This window comes from Lepidochelys kempii, chromosome 1 (genome assembly GCF_965140285.1).
Source record: "Lepidochelys kempii isolate rLepKem1 chromosome 1, rLepKem1.hap1, whole genome shotgun sequence".
In the NCBI taxonomy this organism is placed as follows: domain Eukaryota; kingdom Metazoa; phylum Chordata; order Testudines; family Cheloniidae; genus Lepidochelys; species Lepidochelys kempii.
Window position 1 is genome coordinate 47447496 of NC_136380.1, and position 22420 is coordinate 47469915.

General features: G+C 46.0%; 1 protein-coding gene across 6 annotated transcripts in view; it reads right to left on the minus strand.

The window, feature by feature from the left end:
* SLC7A1 (solute carrier family 7 member 1) overlaps positions 1-22420 on the minus strand; it is a 62857-nt gene that overhangs the window by 19608 nt on the left and 20829 nt on the right. For all 6 annotated transcript variants that reach the window (XR_012158538.2, XR_012158532.2, XM_073340963.2 and 3 more), the window contains 3 exons: positions 8681-9064; positions 4747-4905; positions 1131-1305 (listed from right to left, as the gene is read on the minus strand). Coding sequence is in view for 4 of the 6 variants with exons in the window: in XM_073340963.2 (XP_073197064.2) it covers positions 1131-1305; positions 4747-4905; positions 8681-9050 (704 nt within the window). In the remaining 2 variants the exon portion in view is untranslated. The remainder of the gene's footprint in view (positions 1-1130; positions 1306-4746; positions 4906-8680; positions 9065-22420) is intronic.

Here is a 22420-nt window from a genome sequence, read left to right on the forward strand (position 1 = left end):
ATCTAAACCCTGGATTTGTCAATTCAGCTATATAGACAGCTAAATCCCCTAAGCTTTGGAAGCCCCATTACATGTGAAAATAATTTAGACAGTCCAATGTTGATGTTTCTGGAGATGCAGCTAAACTATGCACAAACCCCAGCTCCTCTGGCACATGTCACCAAAATGCAAATCTAATGGGTTAAAAAGCTATAACTAAAGTGAATAATTATCACGACATGCAGGGCAATGCTGGTGCTGAGTCATGCTGTGTCCTTTTCTACAGAGGGAATTATTTACCAGAGAATAAGTCCACTATGGGCTGAATCCTGAAAACCGAATGAGGCCCATTAAAGGCCCTACATGCATCTGAATCAAATGGTTGCAGTGCAGAGGGGTGGGCAGGATGTGGGGAACCCAGGCCAGGGGCCTGCACCACTCCAGCTTGCTATAGAACTATGCTTTTTGGGATTTCCCTGCACTCCAGCACAAGGTGCTTAGGTAGAAAGCCAGGTGATCAGTCCCAGGTTTAGGAAAAGAGAGGGATAACTTGATAGTGCTGAAGTGTGCACAGTGATGACAGCGTTACTAGAAGTGGAACGAGCCATTAGCTTCACAGAAAATCTCCTAGTAAATGTACGGGTTTAAATGACTCAAGCTGGACAACGACCATTTAAATGCCTTCCAGTACTGTATATATGCCCAAGCTATGGTGGAAAACAACTAAAAAACATTTCACTGGTCAAATGATTTCAGAAACTGTAGGATTCATCCAATGTAAGCACTTAGGAGATATTGTTACAGAAACAGAGCTCAACCTTAAATTCCTTATTCAGAGCCAGACTGTGTCCATGTCCCTCTCACCCTCCTAGCAAATAGATCCTCACAGAGGTTTTCTCCCACAGGGCCTCCCAGCTGTGTTTTTAAACATGGGTGATCTAGTTCTAGTCCCAAGTGTCTAGTCAACCCTCTCTCATGCAGAGTTCCCACTGACATTCATGGAATTTCTGCCTGAGTGCAGACCGAGTGACCACTTGGCAAAGCCGTGAAATTTGGCCCATAATGACTACACGTGAATCTCTGAGGTGGTCCCTGAAAACAGATCGACTTGACTACGCAAACCTGAGAAGAGAAGAAATGCTGTGACATACTTGTTTCTAGGTGAATCATTGGTCGTGTTATAGATGTCGTCGATGGTGAGGTACCAGTTTTTGACTGATCCCTTCACAAAACCTGACACCATAACAAAGCCGAGGACGAGAACGTTGATGCAGGTGAATATTTTGTTAACCATTGCAGATTCTTTCACTCCACAAGTTAAAAGCCCTGGAAAAATTACAAAGAACAATCATCAAAGGGGTAGTCGTGTTAGTCTGGATCTGTAAAAGTGGCAAAGAGTCCTGTGGCACAGGACTCTTTGCCGCTTTTAAAGAACAATCAGACATTCCTTCAACAACAGCACATGGCCCAGCCACAGCAGAGCAAAGGGAAGCCCTCACTTTTTGTGCATGTCTCTCTCACTGCATTATTGTGCTAATAAAATACCATGTAAGTGGTCTCTCTACACTGGAAAGCTGCTAGGTTGAGTAAAAGTCTAATACAAAAAGATAGGGCCCAATCCTGCAAACCGCATTTTTCATGAAAACAGTCTTATTAAAGTCAATAGGACTGAGCCCTTAGTAAATACAAACTTCATTCAGAGACCACAGATCAGATTAGCTCTAAACCTTGGAGAAAGCATCACTGGTGGTTTTTGTGAAGTAGCTCTTTGTGGTCATGCAGTCCCTGACTAAAGAGTAGAAGTCAGCAATACCAGCCATCTTCAACACTTCCTTGGGAAGATGGGCAGGTATCATGCCAGTGTAGGGATCGGACAAAGCAGGTCAGTTATCTGACACTTAAATTGAATGAATCATAAGAACGGCCCTACGGGGCCAGACCAAAGATCCATCTAGCCCAGTATCCTGTCTTCCGACAATGGCCAATGCCAGGTGCCCCAGAGGGAATGAACAGAACAGGTAATCATCAAGTGATCCATCCCCTGTCACTCATTCCCAGCGTCTGGCAAACAGAGGCTAAGGACACCATTCCTGCCCATCCTGGCTAATAGCCATTGATGGACCTATCCTCCATGAATTTATCTAGTTTTTTTTTTACCCTATTATGGTCTTGGCCTTCACAACATCCTCTGGCAAGGAGTTCCACAGGTTGACTCTGTATTGTGTGAAGAAATATTTCCTTTTGTTTGTTTTAAACCTGCTGCCTATTAATTTGGTGACCTCTAGTTCTTGTGTTATAAATCACAGAGGAAGAAGCCATGGGGAAAATCCTGACCCCACTGTAGCCAAGGGAAGTTCTGGCATTGACTTCGCTGTGAGCAAGTTTTCAGCCCATTTCTTAAAAAACTTTCATCTTGAGGAATAGCATGTTTTTAAAAGTGTGAGCAATAACGACAATGAGTCAGCACTCTACATTCAGAATAACAGATTTTGTTTCTCTTTTTCGATCTTTAGCTAATAACTAGAATTCCTACTCCCTTGCTTGCTGTTTAAGAAAGAGGTTACCTGTGTAACCAAAATCTAACATGTAGTCTTAGTGATAAACACCAACATGAGGTGTGAGCAGTGCTTAATTTCTAATGGAAGAGGCACTGAGACTCAAGCAATTAGGTGCCAGGGCTCAAGCAATTTTTTCACATTCATAACTGATGCCGCAAACCGAGAGGTGCCGGGGCTCTGAACTGCCAAGGCTAGAGGTGCCGGGGCTCAGCCCTGGCACAAATTAAGCACTGGGTATGAGGAGGGGGAGGGAAACACTATGATGGGGACCAGGATTTGGCCAACAGTGACTTTATTTCACTCACAAATGTGGAATTCATAGATTATATGGTGAGAAAGGACTGTTGTGATTGTCTGGTCTGACCTCCTATACAACAAATGCCCAAGTTTGTCTTGTTTAAATAAGGAAATAAGCCATGAAATAGGCGGTGGACATAGCAGAAGGTCTAGATAAAGCAGGGTGGGCAACCAGAAAATAAGAAATCAAGCACCAAAAAGGAGGTGATTTCGAGAGCTGAGACAGGCATAAACTACAGGGCATATATACAGTGGCAGAGCTAATAGAAGGGCGGGGGGGCGGGGAGGGAGGGACCACGGGCTTTAGGTGTATGTGTAGCACCTTTTTCACAGGGCTGGAGCGAGAGTCTGCCCTGCGCTCACCTGGCAGCAGCAGCTGGGACCAGCTCCTTGCTCCAGGCATTGTGACATGAAGCAGAGGGACATAGTGCTACGTGGTGACCCTGTGTGCCAACACCACTCAGTCAGATTTGACCCGGCCGCCCCTCTGTCATGCTGGGCCAAACCTGAATGTTGCTGTGAGCTCGTGCGCCACGTTACAACGTCAGGAGTGAGGAGCCAGTCCCAGCCTGGGAGCCGGGAGCCACCACGGCTGTGTGGTGTGGAGTGGGCTTGTTCTCCAGCCTGCCTCCAATGGCCCAGTTGCAAAACCTAGCCCTGCCACTGCTTACATGTGGCAATAAAGCTGCTTATTCTGAAGCTTCCTGAAGCTGCCAAGGTTTAGCCTGTTTGCAAAGTTTTCAAAATCAGAAGAGTTTTCCCATGCAGCAGGAAAACGCTGCTGACTCAGTTTTACTCTCAAATAGCAGTGAGTGAAACTCTACAGATAAAGAAATGGAAGAAAGCACATGCGTTTGAATACTGATCCAAAACAAACCCAAATGGAACCTCAGGAGGCAAATTCTGATCAGTCAGACCACTTTATATCGAGATTAACAGAGTACAGAATGTGTCCTCACATCATCTAACTCAGAGCTCAACACTTCAAGTCCTGTACAGGAGGGGTTCCGATGGACTCCATAGGAGTTCCACACTCATCAAAGGGCTTGCTAGTTCAGGGCTCTCGGCTGGGAACCTCATAAGAACATGGTTCCTTGTGAGAGTTCTGACACTTCCTGCTTCAGATCAGGCCTAAAGTATTGCAAGAAGAGCCTCTGTTGTGGTATCATGATATCGCCTACCCGCTAGGAATCATACAGGTGCAGGAAAATGATTTTCTTTTAATTAATATGAAGTTTGACAAAGTTTTGAAAGGTTCAGCTGATACCTGGGTGAAAGTTCAGCTGGGTTTTCATTTTAATTCCTGCTCTTGTACAAAATACTCCCTGCATTCCGATCAAAAACCAAAGACATATTTTGCATGTTATGGAAAGAGAGAAACCAGTTTATTTTTCATGCAGAATTATTTCTCTTGAGTCCTGCAATCACTGCTGCAAATTGAAGTCCACATATTTTAAAATAAACAGTCATGCACCAGGGTGTTACTTAGTTCTGTCCTTTCCCCCCACATTTTCCTGGCCAGTGTGCTATATAAACTGGCAGATCATCAGAGTGGGAGTTAGCGTAATAGAACAGAGTCCCTCTGCGGTAGTTTAAAAAAAATTAAAGCCCTCCATACCTGTCTCAGGGTAACAACTCTCCCTGTCTTACTCTACATGGTATAAAGATTGATTGTTTCCAAGTTTTCCTGTAAACACCTTGGATGCTCCCCTAATGAAAGAGCTTGCAAACAGGATGTGCAGAGTCTGAACTCCAGAGCTGCTAAATAGGTCAATCCGACACTTTGGGCAAACAAAGGAGCCTTTAATAAATTGTCCAAAATAAATGAGGGCGTTTGCTTGTCCATCAAAAGCAAAGAATGAAATTACAGAAAAGGAACGTATTGTCCCAGCAACCTTCCCAAAGGTTTTACCTGTTAAGATGAAGATGATGAACACGGAGAAGATGTCTGGATATTCTGCTAGCACCCCCGGAGCGTTCATGGTCATGTGCTTTTGGCAGAAGCGCTCGATGTGCTTGCCTGTGAGTTCATCAAACGTCGCGCTCCATGCTCTGGCCACGCTTGATGTTCCTACCAGAAAACAGGAAGGACGCAGAGCACTTTTCATGACTAGAAAATATTTCTAAATGAGCAGCACTACGTAGGGCAGAGCTGACCCCTGCTATTCAGTTAGAAGGGGCAAACAGTGAACCCTCCCCCACAGGTCCACTTGGAGGTTCGGCTTCTCTACAAACCCAAATCTCAGAAGACAACTCCTCCTGCAGAAGACCTAGCCTAGCAATTGCTTACCCTCCCCCCAGCAGCCTTCATGCCCCCAAGACCCCTTGTGCAGAAACCGCTTCTCACACTGTAATAAACCACTGACTTCAAAGGCATTCCGCTAGTGTAGACGTTGGTGTGAGAGGAGAAAGAGGCACTAAGACGGGAAAAGGGGGATGAGCAGGTTAGCAGGAAAAGCAAATCACAGGAAGGTATAAGATATACCAGGCCTCCTCCTTTTAAGTCACAGTGTTTCCCCAGTGCTGCCCATCCCTCCCGTGAGCAGGAACAGCTCCCACTGACTGAATGGGAGTTGAAGGCAAATGCAACCTGATCCCTGCTCTGCAATTCAAACCTAGGTTTACAGGGAGATAAAATCTGCTCAGTCACACTGCTGAAAATCGAGAGAGACTCTACTGATTCCGGCTGACTCAATGGGAGCCAGGTCAGTCCTTAACAGAGAGCAAAGCAGGCCCCATGTATTTCAAACCCAATTCTTGAGCAACTGAGCCACCCCCCAGCTTGAAGCATTGCCTAGGAAATAGAAGCTATCATACAAAATAAGAGAAATCCTGGAGTGCTGGGTAAATTCATATTCAAGTTCTACAGCAGGGACAGAAAAATACCGCACTGCAAGACAAATGCTGAAATGCAGTTCGCAAATTCGGACAAGGTGTAAATAACTTTGGAGCTTTTGAAGATTAAAAATCCCTCAACACTCTTTCAACATTGACACTTCCTTTCCTTCTCCTGACTGTCTAACCTCTTCAAGTGCATGCATGTAATGCACATCCAAGGAGCTACAGAACAGACCAGCATTCAAATTGGGTTTTATCTAGGGTTTTTTTGTTTTGTTTTGTTTTTTAAATATATATCCTCAAAACTGTGGTTTAGGCTCCAGAAGTTCCCCATTGCTGACAACAGGTGCAGCTGATCAAAGGCTGACCATGCTTCAGATGCAAGTGTAGTAGACAGGGATCAACATCGTTCAGTGCCATTCCAGTAGCTGTAGCCAAAACCTCCTGAGACACAATGAAGTCCCAGTGACTTCAACAGGATGAAGTGTAGCAGTAGGTACTACTCCAAGGAGTGAGTATTGGCAGGGTTAGGCCCCACCAATGACCCCTTGTGACTATATAGTACCATTTTTTATAAAACTTTTCACCCTAACAACTGTAATTTTTTCACTGTTAACACTGATGTGAAATCGCTCTTACAACTGAAAATGAAATTAATACCAAGAACGAGAATTCTAATTGAAAATACGGGCTGACAAACTAATTCTCACAGATCCACTATTTAGCCAAAAAGACCTGAGTGAAGGTCTTGTGATCATTATAAACTAATACAGCTGTGCAGGAAAAGATAGGGCATAACTGAGTCCTGCAGGGCTTGCCCATATCTCAAGTCCAAGCACAAGGGGCTAGGAGAAAGCAAGCTCCCTTATCATCTGTCCCTGTTTTCTCAGACCCATTTAGCAGGGCATCACCCCCCTCTAACAGACATTGATGAGCTATAGCCTTGGCCTAGGCCAACATAGGTAGGTCTTTTTGCTCAGGCAGTAAAGGCTCAAGCCACAGGGCCCCAGTTCAATCCCCACAAAGGTGTTGTGTTACAAGTCACTACTCCCTCTTGTGAGCAAGCTGGCAAAGAAGGGAATGGAGTAGGGTGACCACCCATCCAGAATTGAGCAGGACAATGCTGAAATGCAGAGTTCAAGTCTGAGTCCTGGGCTGCATGACTCTGGGATAGGGTTGCCAATTTTGGTTGGCTGTATCCCCGGAGATTTCATCACATGACATAATCTTTAATTAAAGATTAATCTTTTAATTCCTGGAGACTCCAATCCTGGAGGGTTGGCAACCCAACTCTGGGACAGCACTTGTCCCAGATTCCCTGCAGTGCTGCTCTGTGCCCAAGGCTCAGGGGTGGTGCCAGCCTTTTCCCGGGGGGGTGGGCTGAGGCGGGCCCCCTCTTGCCATGAGGCTCTGCCCCCTGCTCCACCCGCCCCAGGTCCTGCCTCTGCCCAAGCCAGAAGCTAGAGCTGGACAGTAATAAGAGCTGCCCAGGGAGTTCAGGCCACTGTGGGAAGCCCTGGAACTTCCACCTACCCTAGGCGGTGCACCTTGGCAGGCGGGGACAGGCCCATCTAAGCCCAGATCCTATGATTAACTTTGCTCAAGTGAATGTGTTTGCAGGATCAGGACCATGAGACCCTATCTAGCCCTAAATCCCCCAGACAGCTTCTGCTTTATTGGTGCTCTCATACCGTGGTGATAAAGGCCACATAAGTACAGTATCTAGATAAACGAGAACTGCTGGACTACAGAAGTCTTCTGTTTATTGCCACAATTAAACCCTGGAGGATGCATCTGTAAGAGGTAATTAACATTTTTTTATAGAACAAAACACCTTGAGAGGAACCTATTTTGGATATTGGGGGGGGGAGGGAAGAGGAGGATCAGTTTGTTTGGAGTTTTTTTAAACTACATGTTATCCCCTTCCTGACATCAATCCAATTCAAAAAGAATATCCGAACACTAACTTCTGGGCATCTTACCTGTCACTCTCTCATTTTATACACAAAATCTAGAATGTAAAGAGGTTTCATGTAACATACAGAATGGAATCAATACTAGCCAAGACAAGCAGCACTTATGTTACCAAGCAAGTCTTTATCTGATTTCCAGGGTGCCTGGCAGGAGATCAATCTCAGTTTTAATGGTAATATTTCCCATAAAGTAAAAATTAACCCCCCCGCCTTCCCCTAATAATATAATAGCAAATTGTTTGTCATTGTAGCTAATGGAGTTCTTCCCTTAACTGGTATGGTGATTTCAGCCTGAGCTCTGGCGCCATGACAAGTGGCACCATAATACATTTGAAACGTTTGATAACTTGATTAAATGGACGAATCTTTAATTAACCAAAACGGTTTCTTTTTAAACCTTAGAAGTGTGCACTGAGTTGTCCACTTACTCAGGGCCTGAGCCAAAGCCCATTGTAGTCAACCAGAGATTTTTCCATTGACTTCAAAGGGCTTTGGATTGGGCACTGGACTGAAATCAGCAGAAGTTAGGCACCTAATAGCTGTGAAAATTTGAGCCTGAGTGCTGCAACCCACACTGAGCCCAATCCTGCACCCAGTAAAGTCAATGCAAAATACCTACTGATTTCAATGGAAGCAGAACTGGGTCCTTAATCATAGATACTGAAGCAGTGAGAAGCTGACCCCCCTGCCAGCTGAACATCAGATTTTTCTTCCATAGCAGAAGGAAAACTCCTGATTCCTGGTAGATAGCTAGCAGGTCCTCAAGCCAAAATTGCATAAATCCGTTTAAACTAAAGGAAGCGGGAGTGGCAACCTGGCATTGATCCAAACTGTTAACCTATAATATTTACCAAGTTCACTGAATTTCCAGAAAGAGCTCTGAAATGCTCAGATCTGGAGGCTGCTGTAGGTGCAAGGTATTCTGTAGTTTCTATTTTTATAATAATCTGACTGTGCAAGTGAAAGTTAGTGTACAAATAAGACAGGCATTCTGGATGAATGCTACAGTATTTCTGCATGCCCCTCAGTACTTACCAATCACATAAGAAAGAATTAAATTCCATCCAGTGATGAATGCCCACAGCTCACCCACAGTCACATAGCTATAGAGATAAGCAGACCCAGTCTTTGGAACTCTAGCACCAAATTCTCCATAACAAAGTCCAGCCAACACAGAAGCCAATGCAGCAATCAAGAAAGAGATAACAATCGCAGGTCCCGCGTTTTCTCGTGCCACTGCTCCAGCCAGTACATAGACGCCCGCACCAAGTGTGCTACCTACACCGAGAGCTACCAAGTCAAAAGTGTTGAGGCATCGTGACAGCTGGCTCTCATCTCTGGTCCAGTCCACAACTTTCCGGCGAAGCAGCTTCTTTCCAAAACTGAGAAGTCCTTGGCAACCCATCCTTTTGTGGAGACCTGTTAGAAAGATGCTGCATAATTAGTTAAACCAGCAGTAACTCAGGAAACATCATCTCTGCATAGTAATACCATACTGCTCTTGTATTTAAAGAACAAAACCTTTTCACTTTACACCTTTTGACTCTACAAACTGGCTGCCTGGGTCTTCAGAGTTTTATCTGCTTAGTGCACAGTCAAATCACTCCTGTTCATAGAACAACATATATGTATAAAATACTAAATAAAATTTACAATAAGGCCATGTGAAATTTACATTTCGGATGTTAGGTTATACACAATGTAAAAGGTGATAGAACACTTAACTGAAATACATTTATATTACAAAACTGAACTCATTGTACCAGCTATGAAATCTATAATATCAACCCATGGAACAGAGACATTAGCTGAAGGAACAAACAAATTCATTATTCAGAAGACACTAGCCACACACCCTGGCTTAACCCCGTGATATAAATCAATGGCTCTTACTCAGTAAAAATCATTATTACAACTGCAGGAAGAAAGTTTAGGATTTCATACACCCCCCTGTTTAGTGTTTAGGAAAATATCTAAGTCAACGCTAACAGTAAAGCTTTTCATGAGCTACATGAATTCAAACAAGCAGCAAGGCAAATCTCAGAAAAATCTGCTGAACTGTAGGCGTTCCAAAGCACACAGGGTGAGGAAAGTATTTTCTCCTTTCATATAGAAGGCAGAACTCTTTAACTGTATTAGCATGTCAACACCCTCTGACAATTCTCTGAGTTAGGACCAAATGCAAAGATACATCTGCTAGATTTTTCTTCAGACAGATGGCCGTTCACTCCCAAAAACCAGAAGTACCAGAGAACTATAAACTTCAGATTGGTACAGTAACTCCTCGCTTAACGTTGTAGTTATGTTCCTGAAAAATGCTACTTTAAGCGAAATGTTTTTAAGCAAATCCAATTTCCCCATAAGAATTAATGTAAATAGGAGGGTTAGGTTCCAGGGAAATTTTTCACTCAGCTGGGCCCTCAAGGGTTAACACACTACTGTTAATGTAGCCTCACACTCTACAAGGCATCACAAATGGAGGAAGGAGACACAATAGACGCATGGCAGCGGCTGCAAACATTCCCTGCCAAAACTGAACAGGATGAACTGAACCCATGCTATCCCACTGTAATGCACCACTCCCTCCACTTTCCACAGTGCCGCGGGGTGCATGTGTGTGTGAGACAGACACACACCGTGTGTGTGTGTGTGTGTGTGAGAGAGAGAGATGCTCATTGCCCCTTTAAATACGCTAACCCCACTCTAAGTGCATTGCCTTTTTAAGTAGATCAGCAAGTTGAGACACCAGCTGCTGCCAGCAAGCTCCTTCTGTCCTGAGCCCTGTCTCTGTGGAGATGGGGCACAGGAGCAGGGGTGCAGAAGCAGGGGGAGGGGGAGGGGGACACTGACATCAGCACCCCTCTTCCCCCCACCCCCTGCACAGCAAGCAGGAGGCTCCCCGGAGTAGCTCCAAGGCAGAGGGCAGGAGCAGCACTTGACAGTGGGGTGAGGGACACCTGAACTGTCCAGCAATTGATAGCCTGCTGGGAAGCTGCCGCACAGGGAACTTAGGGGAACTGATGGGGGGCTGCTGGTCCATCACCCCCACCAGCTAGTCCAACGGACTGCTCCTCCTGCAAGCAGTGGACAAAGCAGGTGGTTGCCAAACAACGTTATAAGGAAGCATTGTGCGACTTTAAACAAGCATGTTCCCTAATTGATCAGCGACGTAACAACAAAACAACGTTAACCGGGAAGACGTTAAATGAGGAGTTACTGTATATGATAGCAACAGCCTGAGTATGAAACTCACCCCTGTGCAGAAGGTTAGCACACTCATAGACTTTAAGGTCAGAATCTAGTCGGACCTCCTGCACACTGCAGGCCACAGAACCGCACCCACCCACTCCTGTGACATTCCCAGGCCAGTTCTTCAACTGAAACTCACTAGAGCTCCAGTGTATCCAACAGAGCTATGTGGATTAAAGCCAGACAAGGATCAGCCCCAGAATCCCTTTTAGACTATGCAATAGCATCTCAGGGAAGTGGTGGAAACCCCTTGCTTGGGATTTTTGCATTTGACATCTCTTCAGTCCCACTGGCCTTAAATTGCGTAGGCCTTGTGCTGCCCTGCATTCACAATGGATAGTGATGGGCTGACCCAGTCGGCTAGAGGCACAGCAATCCACTCCCAAAGAGGGATCCAAGTTGGAGCTGACCTAGTACTGCACTCCCTGTATTCGCAGCACTTGCTTAGCACTCCCCATTGTCACATCCTAGTGACTTCACCAATCAATTACAGAGGGAACATTGTCTGCCTGCGGGAAGGTTGCCAGAGAGCAGGGCCTTTATGGGGAACAGGAAGGAAATGGGAAAGATGGAGTGCCACCTTTGAGGAAAGAAATACGTATGTTGACTTTGCACCAGCAGGTTCTTTATACCTTAGCCATTTTGTTCAGACTCTGCAAAGCTGCTGTGTAACATAGAGTAGTCTTCACTCTGCTTTACATTTCGGCAGGGGGATGGGCTAAAGCCTGGTGGCCCCAGGATCAGAAGGAACACAAAGGGATTTAAATTAATCTTCACCCCCATTTCCCTCCCCCCAAAAGCTGTGTTAGACCCGTGGAGCTGGCCATCAGTCTTCCGATCCATGCTTTTTACAAGAGACACTAGCTTAGGCTCCTGCTTCCCTCACATTTGAAATGCTTGATCCACAAGAGGGGCTGGTCCCTGAGCCTTTGGCATACAGAAGTCTGACAACCTCTTTCACTGACTTCACTGGAATCAGAATTCCACCCACGGGTCTCAAACTCCCGGCCCGTGGGCCATCTGTGGCCCTAGAACCTCCCCAATGTGGCCCACAGGGCTCCAGCAATTCTGGGGACGGGTCTCTCCCTCGGCCCTGCCTACCGCCCCCGAGCACTCCCCGCACCGTGTGTTCCCCAGGCGATCTACAATGGGCCAGGACCCCGCCCACCACCAGCAGCGCAGCAGAGCTGAGCGGCTTTCTGCATGCTCGCTCCATGTGTCTTCTGGCCCCTCCCTGCAGCCCCAGGGCAGGGCTGTGCCTCTGTGCGCTGTCCCAGCCCCGAGCGCCCCTGCGGCCAATGGGAAACTATGGGGGCGGTGCCTGGAGGGCAGCAGCGCTCGGAGGCCTCCCACCCCTCCCCGCCTTGGAGGCCCAGGTAAGCGCCGCATCCCACAACCCCCTCACGGAGCCTGCACCTCCTCCCCAGCTCCCAACCTCCCTTGCAGAGCCTGCAACCCCACCTCCTGCCCCAGCCCAGAGCCTGCACACAGCACCCAAACTCCATCCCAGAGCCCAACCTCTCACCCCTTCTGCACCCAAACTCCCTCCCAGAGCCTGCACCCCAATCCCCTACCCCAGCCCTCCTCCCCCACCCAAACTCCCTCCCAGAGCCTTAGGCAGGTGGGGGGCGGAGTTTGGGGGGGCGGAGTTTTGCAGGGTGGGTTCTGGGCTGCATGAGTGATATTATTGGCCCGCTGGGAGCATATGAGGACTGGCACTGGCCCTAAGGTAAAGTGAGTTTGAGACCCCTGATTCCACCCATTCTTATTGGTTTATGTCTTTGCTTTATTATTAGAACAACTTTTTAATGCATTTTGCCTTTGTTTCTTTGTGTTCAAAATCAAGTGCATGATTATATTTATGATAAAACAAAGTTCCTGCATTCTTCCTCCCATTACATTGTGGTTAACATACCTACTGTATCAGGTTTCCCCATTAATAGCATTTAAGAAAGGAACATCTTTCAGAACAATGCAGTAAGAAGGTGAGAAAATTCACATCTGATTAATAGGAAAAAGGAAAATGTAACAAGCATCTGTCCTGCTAAATATAAAACTCCACATGTAAAATAAGCTGATAAGGTACAAATTTACATAAACAGTGCTATCTCTTCCTAAATAATTACATTTTGTTTCACTTCTGGAAACAATTTCTTATCTACAGAGCTTTGAAATAGTTCTTGAGAATTTGCTCTCAGAAGTAAACTTCAGTGTGTGTATGAGCCTAAATCAAAGTGGATTACGCAGAAGGTGGAATGATCTACAGAGCAAGAGAAAAACTGCATTCATGTATAATAAAGTCACCAAGCACACTTTAGCTAAATCTTCAGGCACCTCTTTTAAGGAAAGAGACAATGAGCAACAGAAGATCCCGTGGATCATTCTATATTTGCTGTTGAAGAAGGATAACGGGAGCAGAAGGTTTAGATTTGAATTTATTTTACTATAATGCATTATACAAAAGAAGAGTTTGAGAGTTATCTGCACTCAGTGCCATCTCTCATCATACTAGAGTGCAATCCAATGAGCAGTTTCAGTTCTCCCTCAATGTCCTTTTATCTTCATCAAATGACTCCCCCAACATAGCTATAAACATGAAAAGATATCACTGGGATTCATTACTAATATACAAGTAGAACAATCAGCTTTACTTGTGCAAAACAATTCTTTTTGACAAACAGTGGCATTACACCTAGGGTAAGTTTGGCCTTTAGTCTTTTAAAAATAGGCCTGCTTCTTGGGCCTGGTCTACACTGGGGGGGGAGAGAGAGGGGAGGATCGATCTAAGATATGCAACTTCAGCTATGAGAATAGCATAGCTGAAGTCGACTGTATCTTAGGTCAACTTAGAATCACTTACTTCGCGTCCTCGTGGCACGGGACGGCCGCCGCTCCCCTGTCGACTCCGCTTCCGCCTCTTGCCATGGTGGAGTTCCGGAGTCGATGGCAGAGCGATCGGGGATCGATTTATTGGGTCTACACTAAGCGTGATAAATCGATGCCTGATAGATCAATCACTACCCACCGATCCGGTGGGTAGTGTAGACTTGGCCTTGAACAAGCACTCATTAAAGAAGCATATTTTGATGTGGCACTCAAATAATTACTCCTGGTGGAATTCCGGACCAAAAAAATTAAAAGTTCTGCGCACAATATTTTAAAATTCTTCAAATTTTATTTGTCAAAATAACACAATATAATCACACCAGTTTCAATTATTTTTGGTCATTTATTTCAAAATACCTGTCAGCAAGTATGTCTGTAACAATACAGACGACAATAAAAATTCAGAAAATGTTTTTTGACAAATAGATTCCTTACTAGGCATATTAATACAGAACTCAGAGTAATAATTTATTTAAACTACAATACAGAACCACGCCTCAGAAGCAGTGTAAAACCTTTGGGGAGACAGGGGTAACAGAGGAGCTGAGGGAGAGGGAAGTAAATTGCTGGGAAGGAGTCTGGGTGTGAACTTGGAGGGTTGTTAGGTATGGGTGGGAAAAGTTTGGGGGACAGGGAGCGATTGTTAGGGAGCTTCCCCCATGCAGACCCTGGCTGACCCCTAGCCTCTCCCATTCAGTCAGGCTCATCTGCCCCTGTCCCCATGTGTCTCTGTACCCTCACCCAGCCTCTTCTTTGTCCCTATGTCTCCCTGTACCCCCTCCCCAGGCTTCATGTGTTTCTTTGCCCCCTCCCATCCACTCCCATCCCTATGTAGCTCTGCACCCTCTCCCTGTCCCCATGTGTCTCTGCACCTTCCTCCCCCTGTAGCTCTGTGCTTCCACTCCCATTCAGCCCCTGCCCCAGTCTGTCCTCCCCCACTAGCCCTTATGAACCCCTGTCTGACCCCCCCGATGCAGTCTGTCTCCTGACCTGGCTCTGCAGGCTCTCTCTCTTCCTTAGCTGGCTGTGAGCTGCAGCTTTGTTCTATTGCCACAGAGTCCTCTGGTGGGAAAAATGCAGAACTGCAGCAACATTTTGGCAGAAGCTTTTTTCTGTGCAAAAAAATAGAAATCTGCAGGGCTCATTAATTATGCATGCGTGCAGTAGTGCAGAATTCCCTGAGCAGTAAAATAATGTATTTATTTGACAGAATTGTTCTTAAAAGGCCAATTCTACCATCTTTACTTGTGTTGAGTAGCACCTGTTGAGGGCCCATTCACAAGAAAGAAAGGTGCTATTCAAAAGGTGTATGGGTGGCAGAATCAAGCCCTTAGCATTTCCATTAGCCCCACAGATGTACACTAGGCACTGTACAAAAGACAGGTGTGCCAGATAAATAGTGGAATACATGCCTCAGACAGGTTAAAGTCTAAGACCACAAACTGGAACCACACAAGGCCTAGAGACCTATACCACTCAGCAATAGAGTGACTAGGGGTCATTGTCATTGGAACAGGTCAGTAACATTTGGAATTTAAGATGTTTGGCCTCCCTGGATTCCTGTGTGAAGTATGTCTGCTTGGTTCAAAGAATATGTTTCCCTTCAAGAATTCTAGCTTTTGAAAGACTTAAGGGGCTCTATGTAGTTAATACACTGGTCAACAAATCACACAGGTGTGGAGAGAGACAATGGAAGAGAATTTCTACCATGTCAATCTATTGCAATTGAAAGTATTTCTCTGGATCTTTCAGTAGAACAACAAATAAAGAGGTCCCACAGATTTTAAGTTTTGCATTATGTCCGCAGAGTGTCCTTTGAACAACCACACGACAGGTATCATTGGCAACTCGTCCAGTATAGTAGGTGATCCCCCAGCCCATGTTAAGAGTTGGCTAAGACAAAATTTTGGTACCAGCACACAGGCGCATGCCAATGGAGAAAAAAGTTTATATCCCAATAAAAATACAGTCACGGCCATTTGCTAAAGAGGTTTCTTGGAAGACATCCCAGCATGGCAGCTGTCATGAGGCAGGACCCAATCCAACTCCCACTGACGAGACAGAGTCTTTCCATTGACTTTAGTGGGAGCTGGCTCGGGCCATAAATGCATCCCAATTACACATTTAGCTGGTGCAAAGACAGTGTGTCAGTATGCTTGTTAAAATCTTTAACTTCCTGGTTCACACACAAAAAACCACTATATTATTTGAGGGAAAAAAATCTAAAATGTCTTATTAGACACCTCAGCAAGAGATCAGTGCACATGTGTGTCTGGTGCAGTGACATCCTTCCCTCCTCTTTGTCTCTCTGCAGTCCATCAACCTTTCAAGCTACTTTGATCTGCTTCCTGTGATCTCACCTACAAAGGTATTTACCCAGCTATACCACCCTTCAAGGAGCAGAAGACAGCCCCTTGCAATACCGTCCATTCTATGTAGCCCAATCTATTCAAGATGGCATTTATTGCTTTGGATGAATGTCCCGGGGGGCTGATTTTTTTTCCCCTGTATCATTTTTAACAACACACAAAGTCATTTTGATAGTTTTCTCTCAGCCCAGGTTGGAATTTTATTTCCTTAATAAGCATCCCTTACTCCAAAGAGCACCTGTTCTTTATTCTGGCCTAATGACCATGATTTTTGTATGTTAATTGACATGACTGTAGGTGCCCATCTGAAACTAAGTAAATCCTTGTCATCTTTTTATCTGAGCTTTAAGATACAGAAGAAGCACACATGCTTAATGTCATTTCACAGAACACAGAGTTAATCTACTCCATATCAAATAAAAAGGCAATCTGTCACAGGCTCTCATTTGTCCAGTCTAATTACCAACAGAGTTCCCCTCAGATTTTAGGACACACTGTGTGAGCTAAACCATGAAATAGTCTTGCAGTGTGTTTTGCCAAAACAGAAGAAGTAATTTTAAAAGGTGTTCAGAACAACAGCAAAGGGGGCGATTCAGTAAAGAGCAGTCAGGTGAGGTCCATCGTCCCATACAGCTGTCTGGGACTCTGCAAGCAGCACCAGAGTCTTGGGCCACGTCTACACTGCAGACTTCTGTCAGCACAGCTTTCAGTCAGGGGTATGAAAAGGGATGATCCCTGACTGACATAGCTGTGCCAACATCCAGCGTAGCTGAAGTTATACCAACAAAAGCGCAGTTGTGCCACTATAAACTGTATCCACAGAGGGAGTGCTTTGCCAGTGTAGTACATTGGTATAGCTATACCAGCAGGTTGCTCTTAGTGCATGCCTGGCCATAGTGAATTCTTCATTTTGAACTGTTCTGCCTAATTCAAGCTTCCTCTTTCACTGTGCAGCTGCTTGCAAGGGGAATGCAATTTGGAAGAGAGGGCAGGACACCAGGCTTTCCTACAAACTAAAGGAATTCCCCCTTCCACCCTTGAGCTGTAGGGTAAATGGAGAATACATAAATGACACATCGTCCCAGCCTTTCATAGCTCTGGGAACAGAAACCTGCGTAGTTCCCAAAAGTGTGTGGCAGATCTATGTGCTGGTATCCAAGCAACGCATTTCTCATCTAATTAAAAAAACAATTGTGATCAAAAGAAAAATGTAACATTGTTGACAGTTTCTATTGCTCAGCAGTATCTCTTTAATCATGAATAACATAATAGGTTTTTTTGCACACACTCTCTCTAAGTGCAATAAGAAAAAAGTCATTCTCAGAAGAATGTAAAAATGGCCACACTGGGTCAGATCAAAGATCCATCTAGCATCCTGTCTTCCGACAGTGGCCAATGCCAGGTGCCCCAAAGGGAATGAACAGAACAGGTAATCATCAAGTGATCCATCCCCTGTTGTCCATTCCCAGCTTCCGGCAAACAGAGGCTAGGGACACCATCCCTGCCCATCCTGGCTAATAGTCACTGATGGATCTATCCTCTGTGAATTTATCTAATTCTTTTTTGAACCCTGATAGTGTCTTGGCCTTCACAACATCCTACGGCAAGGAGTTCCACAGGCTGACTGTGCACTGCGTGAAGAAATACTTCCTCTTATTTGTTTTAAACCTGCTGCCTATTAATTTCATTTGGTGACCCCTAGTTCTTGGGTTATGAGAAGGAGTAAATAACACTTCCTAATATACTTTCTCCACACCAGTCATGATTTTATAGACCTCTATCATATCCCCCGTTAGTCATCTCTTTTCCAAGCTGAAAAGTCCCAGTCTTATTAATCTCTCCTCATACGAAAGCTGTTCCGTACTCCTAATCATTTTTGTTTCCCTTTTCTGTACCAGAATACGATACATTCCGTAAGCTTTAAATTCTTAAAATGTGCATGTACTTTATAATCCCAACATTTTCTGAGTGGCACAAAACACTTTCATATATAGGTACAACATCAGCAGTCTCTCCCCTTATAAAGTTGCTACCCTCAGGGCCGGCACTCGTCTTTCCATGGCAGCGGCAATTCGGCGGCAGCTTCTGTCTTCAGACATCCTGCTTGGAGCGGCAAAAACAGTAGAGCCGGCCCTGGTTACACTACTAACCATGTAGATTATTTTAGTTTTCTCACAGAGATTTCCTGAGGCTTCACTCAGGTTGCCTTGCTCAGGTGTTGGTCCTGCTTTGAGCAGGGGATTGGACTGGATAACCTCCTGAGGTCTCTTCCAACCCGAATATTCTATGAATTTTTATTAAAGATTCACATCCATCTTACTCATCTGTACAGAGTAAATGTCTTTGATTCTCCTTTCACTTTTCTAAATCCAGACATTGAAAATCCACATGCACCCTCCAGCATACTGTAGACTATTGGTAAATATCATTTTTATTTAAGGCAATTCTGCAATACAACAAGTTTTTTCTTCCAGAGCCAAACCCCTCAGCTAGGCTGGCATTATAGCGCTGTTCCAGAGGAAAGCATTTTAAGGTACTTCAGACAGCACGTTCAGAGTTTACTGAATGGGGCAGTGAGACCAAGAGACATAATGTTCTCAGCCAGACTTAAGACCTTTTACTAAACAAATAAGAAGAGGAAAAGACAGGATGTAGTCATGGCTTTATATTTTCTGACATTGTATTTCACCTCCCACTTCCAAAGCACCGTGGGCTAATGGGTACTTTATAAAAAGGTTAGCCACTGAAACGTATCCTAGGGCAGGGGTCGGCAACCTATGGCACGTGTGCCAAAGACGGCAAGCGAGCCGATTTTTATTGAACCCAGGCCGGCAGCAGGCTGAGCGGGGCCTGCGGCTGGGACCCTGGCAGGCAGCAGCATGCCATTAAAAATCCTGCCCACCCCAGCCCGCTCTTCTCCGCCCCCCTGCGAGGGCAGGGTGAAGAAGCTTGGTGCTGCTGGCTGCTGCTGCAGGGCAGGCAAGCTCCCTCCTCCCTGGCCTCTTCCTCCAGTGTGCTGGGTTCCTGCCCCTCCTTCTCTCCCTCCCTCCCTGCCACTGAGATCAGCTGATGGCCCTTGTGAGGAAGGGGGAGCGCGCTGGGGGGAGGAGGCGGAGAAGAGGTGGGGACAGGGCCTTGCAGAAGACGGGTGGAATCAGGGCATATCCCCTTCAGCCCCTGCCGTGAGCCGTTCTGGGCAGGGGGCTGGGAGCACCCCCATGACCCTAGCCCACACCCCCAGCCCTCTGCCCTGACCCCTACATCCCCACACACACACCCCAGCCCCCTGCCCTGATCCCTGCACTGCCCCCACACACTCCCAGCCCCCTTCCCTGACCCCTGCACCCCCCACGACCCCAGCCCTGACTCCAGCACCCCCCCACACCCCATGCCCTGACTCCTGCAACCCCCTCACATGCCCCTAGCCCTCTGCCCTCCTGCACCCGCCACACACATACCCAGCCCCCGCACACCCCATGCCCTGACTCTTGCACCCCCCACATTCCCACCCCCCCCCGAGCACCAAACGGGAGCTCCCGCACACACATACCCACATTCCCACCTGCACCCCTGGCACCAAATGGGAGCTGCCCAGGTAAGCACTCTACACCCAAACCTCCTGCCCCAACTCTGAGCCCCCTCCCTCATTCTAGCTCCTGGCCAGACCCTACACCCCAACCCCCAGCTTGCTCCTTCACCCCCAGCCCTGTGCTCAGTGCACTCCCACCCTCAACTCAGTGCAGTGAAAGAGAAGAAGAGAATGGGCTAGAACCAGGGAGGAGGTAGGTACCCACTCTATGTGGGCAGGGCCGGGATCCCAGACCGGCAGCGGGGCTGAGCGGGGCCCTCAGCCGGGACCCTGGCTGGCAGGAGCCGGTGGACGGAACCCCAGACCAGCAGCGGGCTGAGTGGCAGCAGGCTGAGCTGCCAGTTTGGGGTCCCGGCCGCCGACCCCGCTCAGCCCACTGCTGGTCTGCGGTTCTGGCTGCCGGCCCTTGCCAGCCGGGGTCTGAGCCGCAGGACCCGCTCAGCCTGCTGCCGGCCTAGGTGAACGGAACCCCAGGCTGGCGGCGGGCTGGCGGCATAAAATCAGCATTTTAATTTAATTTTAAATGAAGCGTCTTAAACATTTTGAAAACCTTGTTTAGTTTACATATGACAATAGTTTAGTTATATAATATATAGACTTACAGAGAGAGACCTTCTAAAAAACATTAAAATGTATTACTGGCACGTGAAACCTTAAATTAAAGTGAATAAATGAAGACTTGGCACACCACTTCTGAAAGGTTGCCGACCCCTGTCCTAGGAGAATAGTGCATCTGATAGTTTTGGACATCTGTAGCTGGTATTTTTAATGTTAACACATCTTCAATTTGCTTTCACCCCCAGTGACCGAAGGAGACCTCAGAACTCTTCTGATCCTGTCTGTTCCTTCCCCATCCAGCAGAGGAAGACTAGATGTGGCTTTCTCCATGGGACATCAGCAATTTTCCTTGAGTTAGACAGATGGGGCCTGGAAAACACATCATCATGGGGTGCTTCCAACATATCGTGGTAAAGTATGAGCTTTGTATCTCTGCAGTCTGCTTTGGTATGTATGTATCAGAAGGCAAAGAACTCAGAATTCCCCAAATCTACTTTCTCCATATGCGGGCGGAAAAACTAGGCATAACCTTGCGGGTTTACCTGTATACACCTGCCATGATAATCCAGGGGTGAAAATACCCATAACTGAATTACTTCCAAATAATTGTGCTACTGGATAAAATCCACCTCCCCATCCCAGGCGCATCCAATAAGGCCACAGTGCAGCATCTGTGCAGGCAATATACTAACTAACTAATAGACTGGAATAGCATCTGCAGCTCCTCCACACCCTTTACATGAGGATTCGTGAATCCACATAACCCAGCACCCAGTAGCCTACACTCCTCTGCTCAGACATGCCCCTCCCACCCCGATTACAATGATTCAGAATTCGCCTGGAGCTCACTCTGCAGCACACAAGTGATATGGATACCCTTTATGCCCGCCCTCCCCCCCTGCACATCCCTACCAGGGGGCAGAGGGTCTGGAGCCAGCTGTTCTCAGCTCAGTTCACTCACCCATATGGAACTCTTACACTCTGCAAGTTGGTGTGTATACCTACAACGTAACGGGTGGTCTCATGGTTAATTGTTTATCATTAATAGTTTGGGGGATGGTTACGGGTATGCGAAAACACAAATACAGTGCATCAGAGCTACACACAGACACTAAAACATGGGTGGCATAAATGTTAGCACAACAGTTCAGCTGTTAGGCTTTAAAAAGGGCAGGAAAGGGAAAGTTTTATCCACAGCAAATGTAAATGAGCCCCTTGAAAATATGTTCTGTACATGTGGTGTTAACTTCTGTGCTCTACTATCCAGTATGTACAATCGAACCAAAAGCTATTGCTCACCACAGATAGTAGCAATGGCTCCATTGATGCTCTGTGGCATTTGTGTGTGTGTGTGGGGGGGAATTTCTCCCCCTTCAGGCCTCACACAAATGCCTTATCCTAAACCAGCTACTCGGGATTGGCACCAGGGGGAGGATTTAGCCCTTAGTGAATAAATAATGCAATTGGCGGGGAGAAAAGATATTACTGCAGCTCCAAGGGGCCGAGTCCACCAGAGTGTCAGAACAGATTGACTATACATTGACTATACATTTTCAAGACAGATTTTACCATCTTCCCAATAGAACTGCATCTTCTGATACTGAATTACACTAGACCTGCTAAAAAAATTAATTGGGATAAATGGGATTACAATGCATACCAAATCAATTAATTAGAAATGGCTTTCCTTAATCCAGGAATGTTTCCACTGATTTTGAGGCCATTCCTGCAAGCCATCCATGCACGGAGCTCTGAATCAGGTCAGGGTGAGCCCTAGACCTGTATTCAGTTTCATCAGATTTGCAAATGATTTGACACAATGAAAGTTTTTTTTTTTTTTAAAAACTGCTCCCTTTCTATACTGAGTGAAGTTAATTTCTCCTATAAGCAACTAAGCTGCATTCCAAACTATATTACTAACTTCCAAGGGCATTATCATGACTATGAATCTAATACTGTTGCATTCCTGTGATTTTAATTAATACAGCATATAAAATACAGCATATAAAAGAATATAGTGAAATTAACTAAAAAGGTTGGCTTTGGCACTAGCATTCCTACAGGTGATTTAGAATTTGAGGAAAAAAAGTGCTAGATTTTTCAAAGCATCTTCCAAAGTCTGAC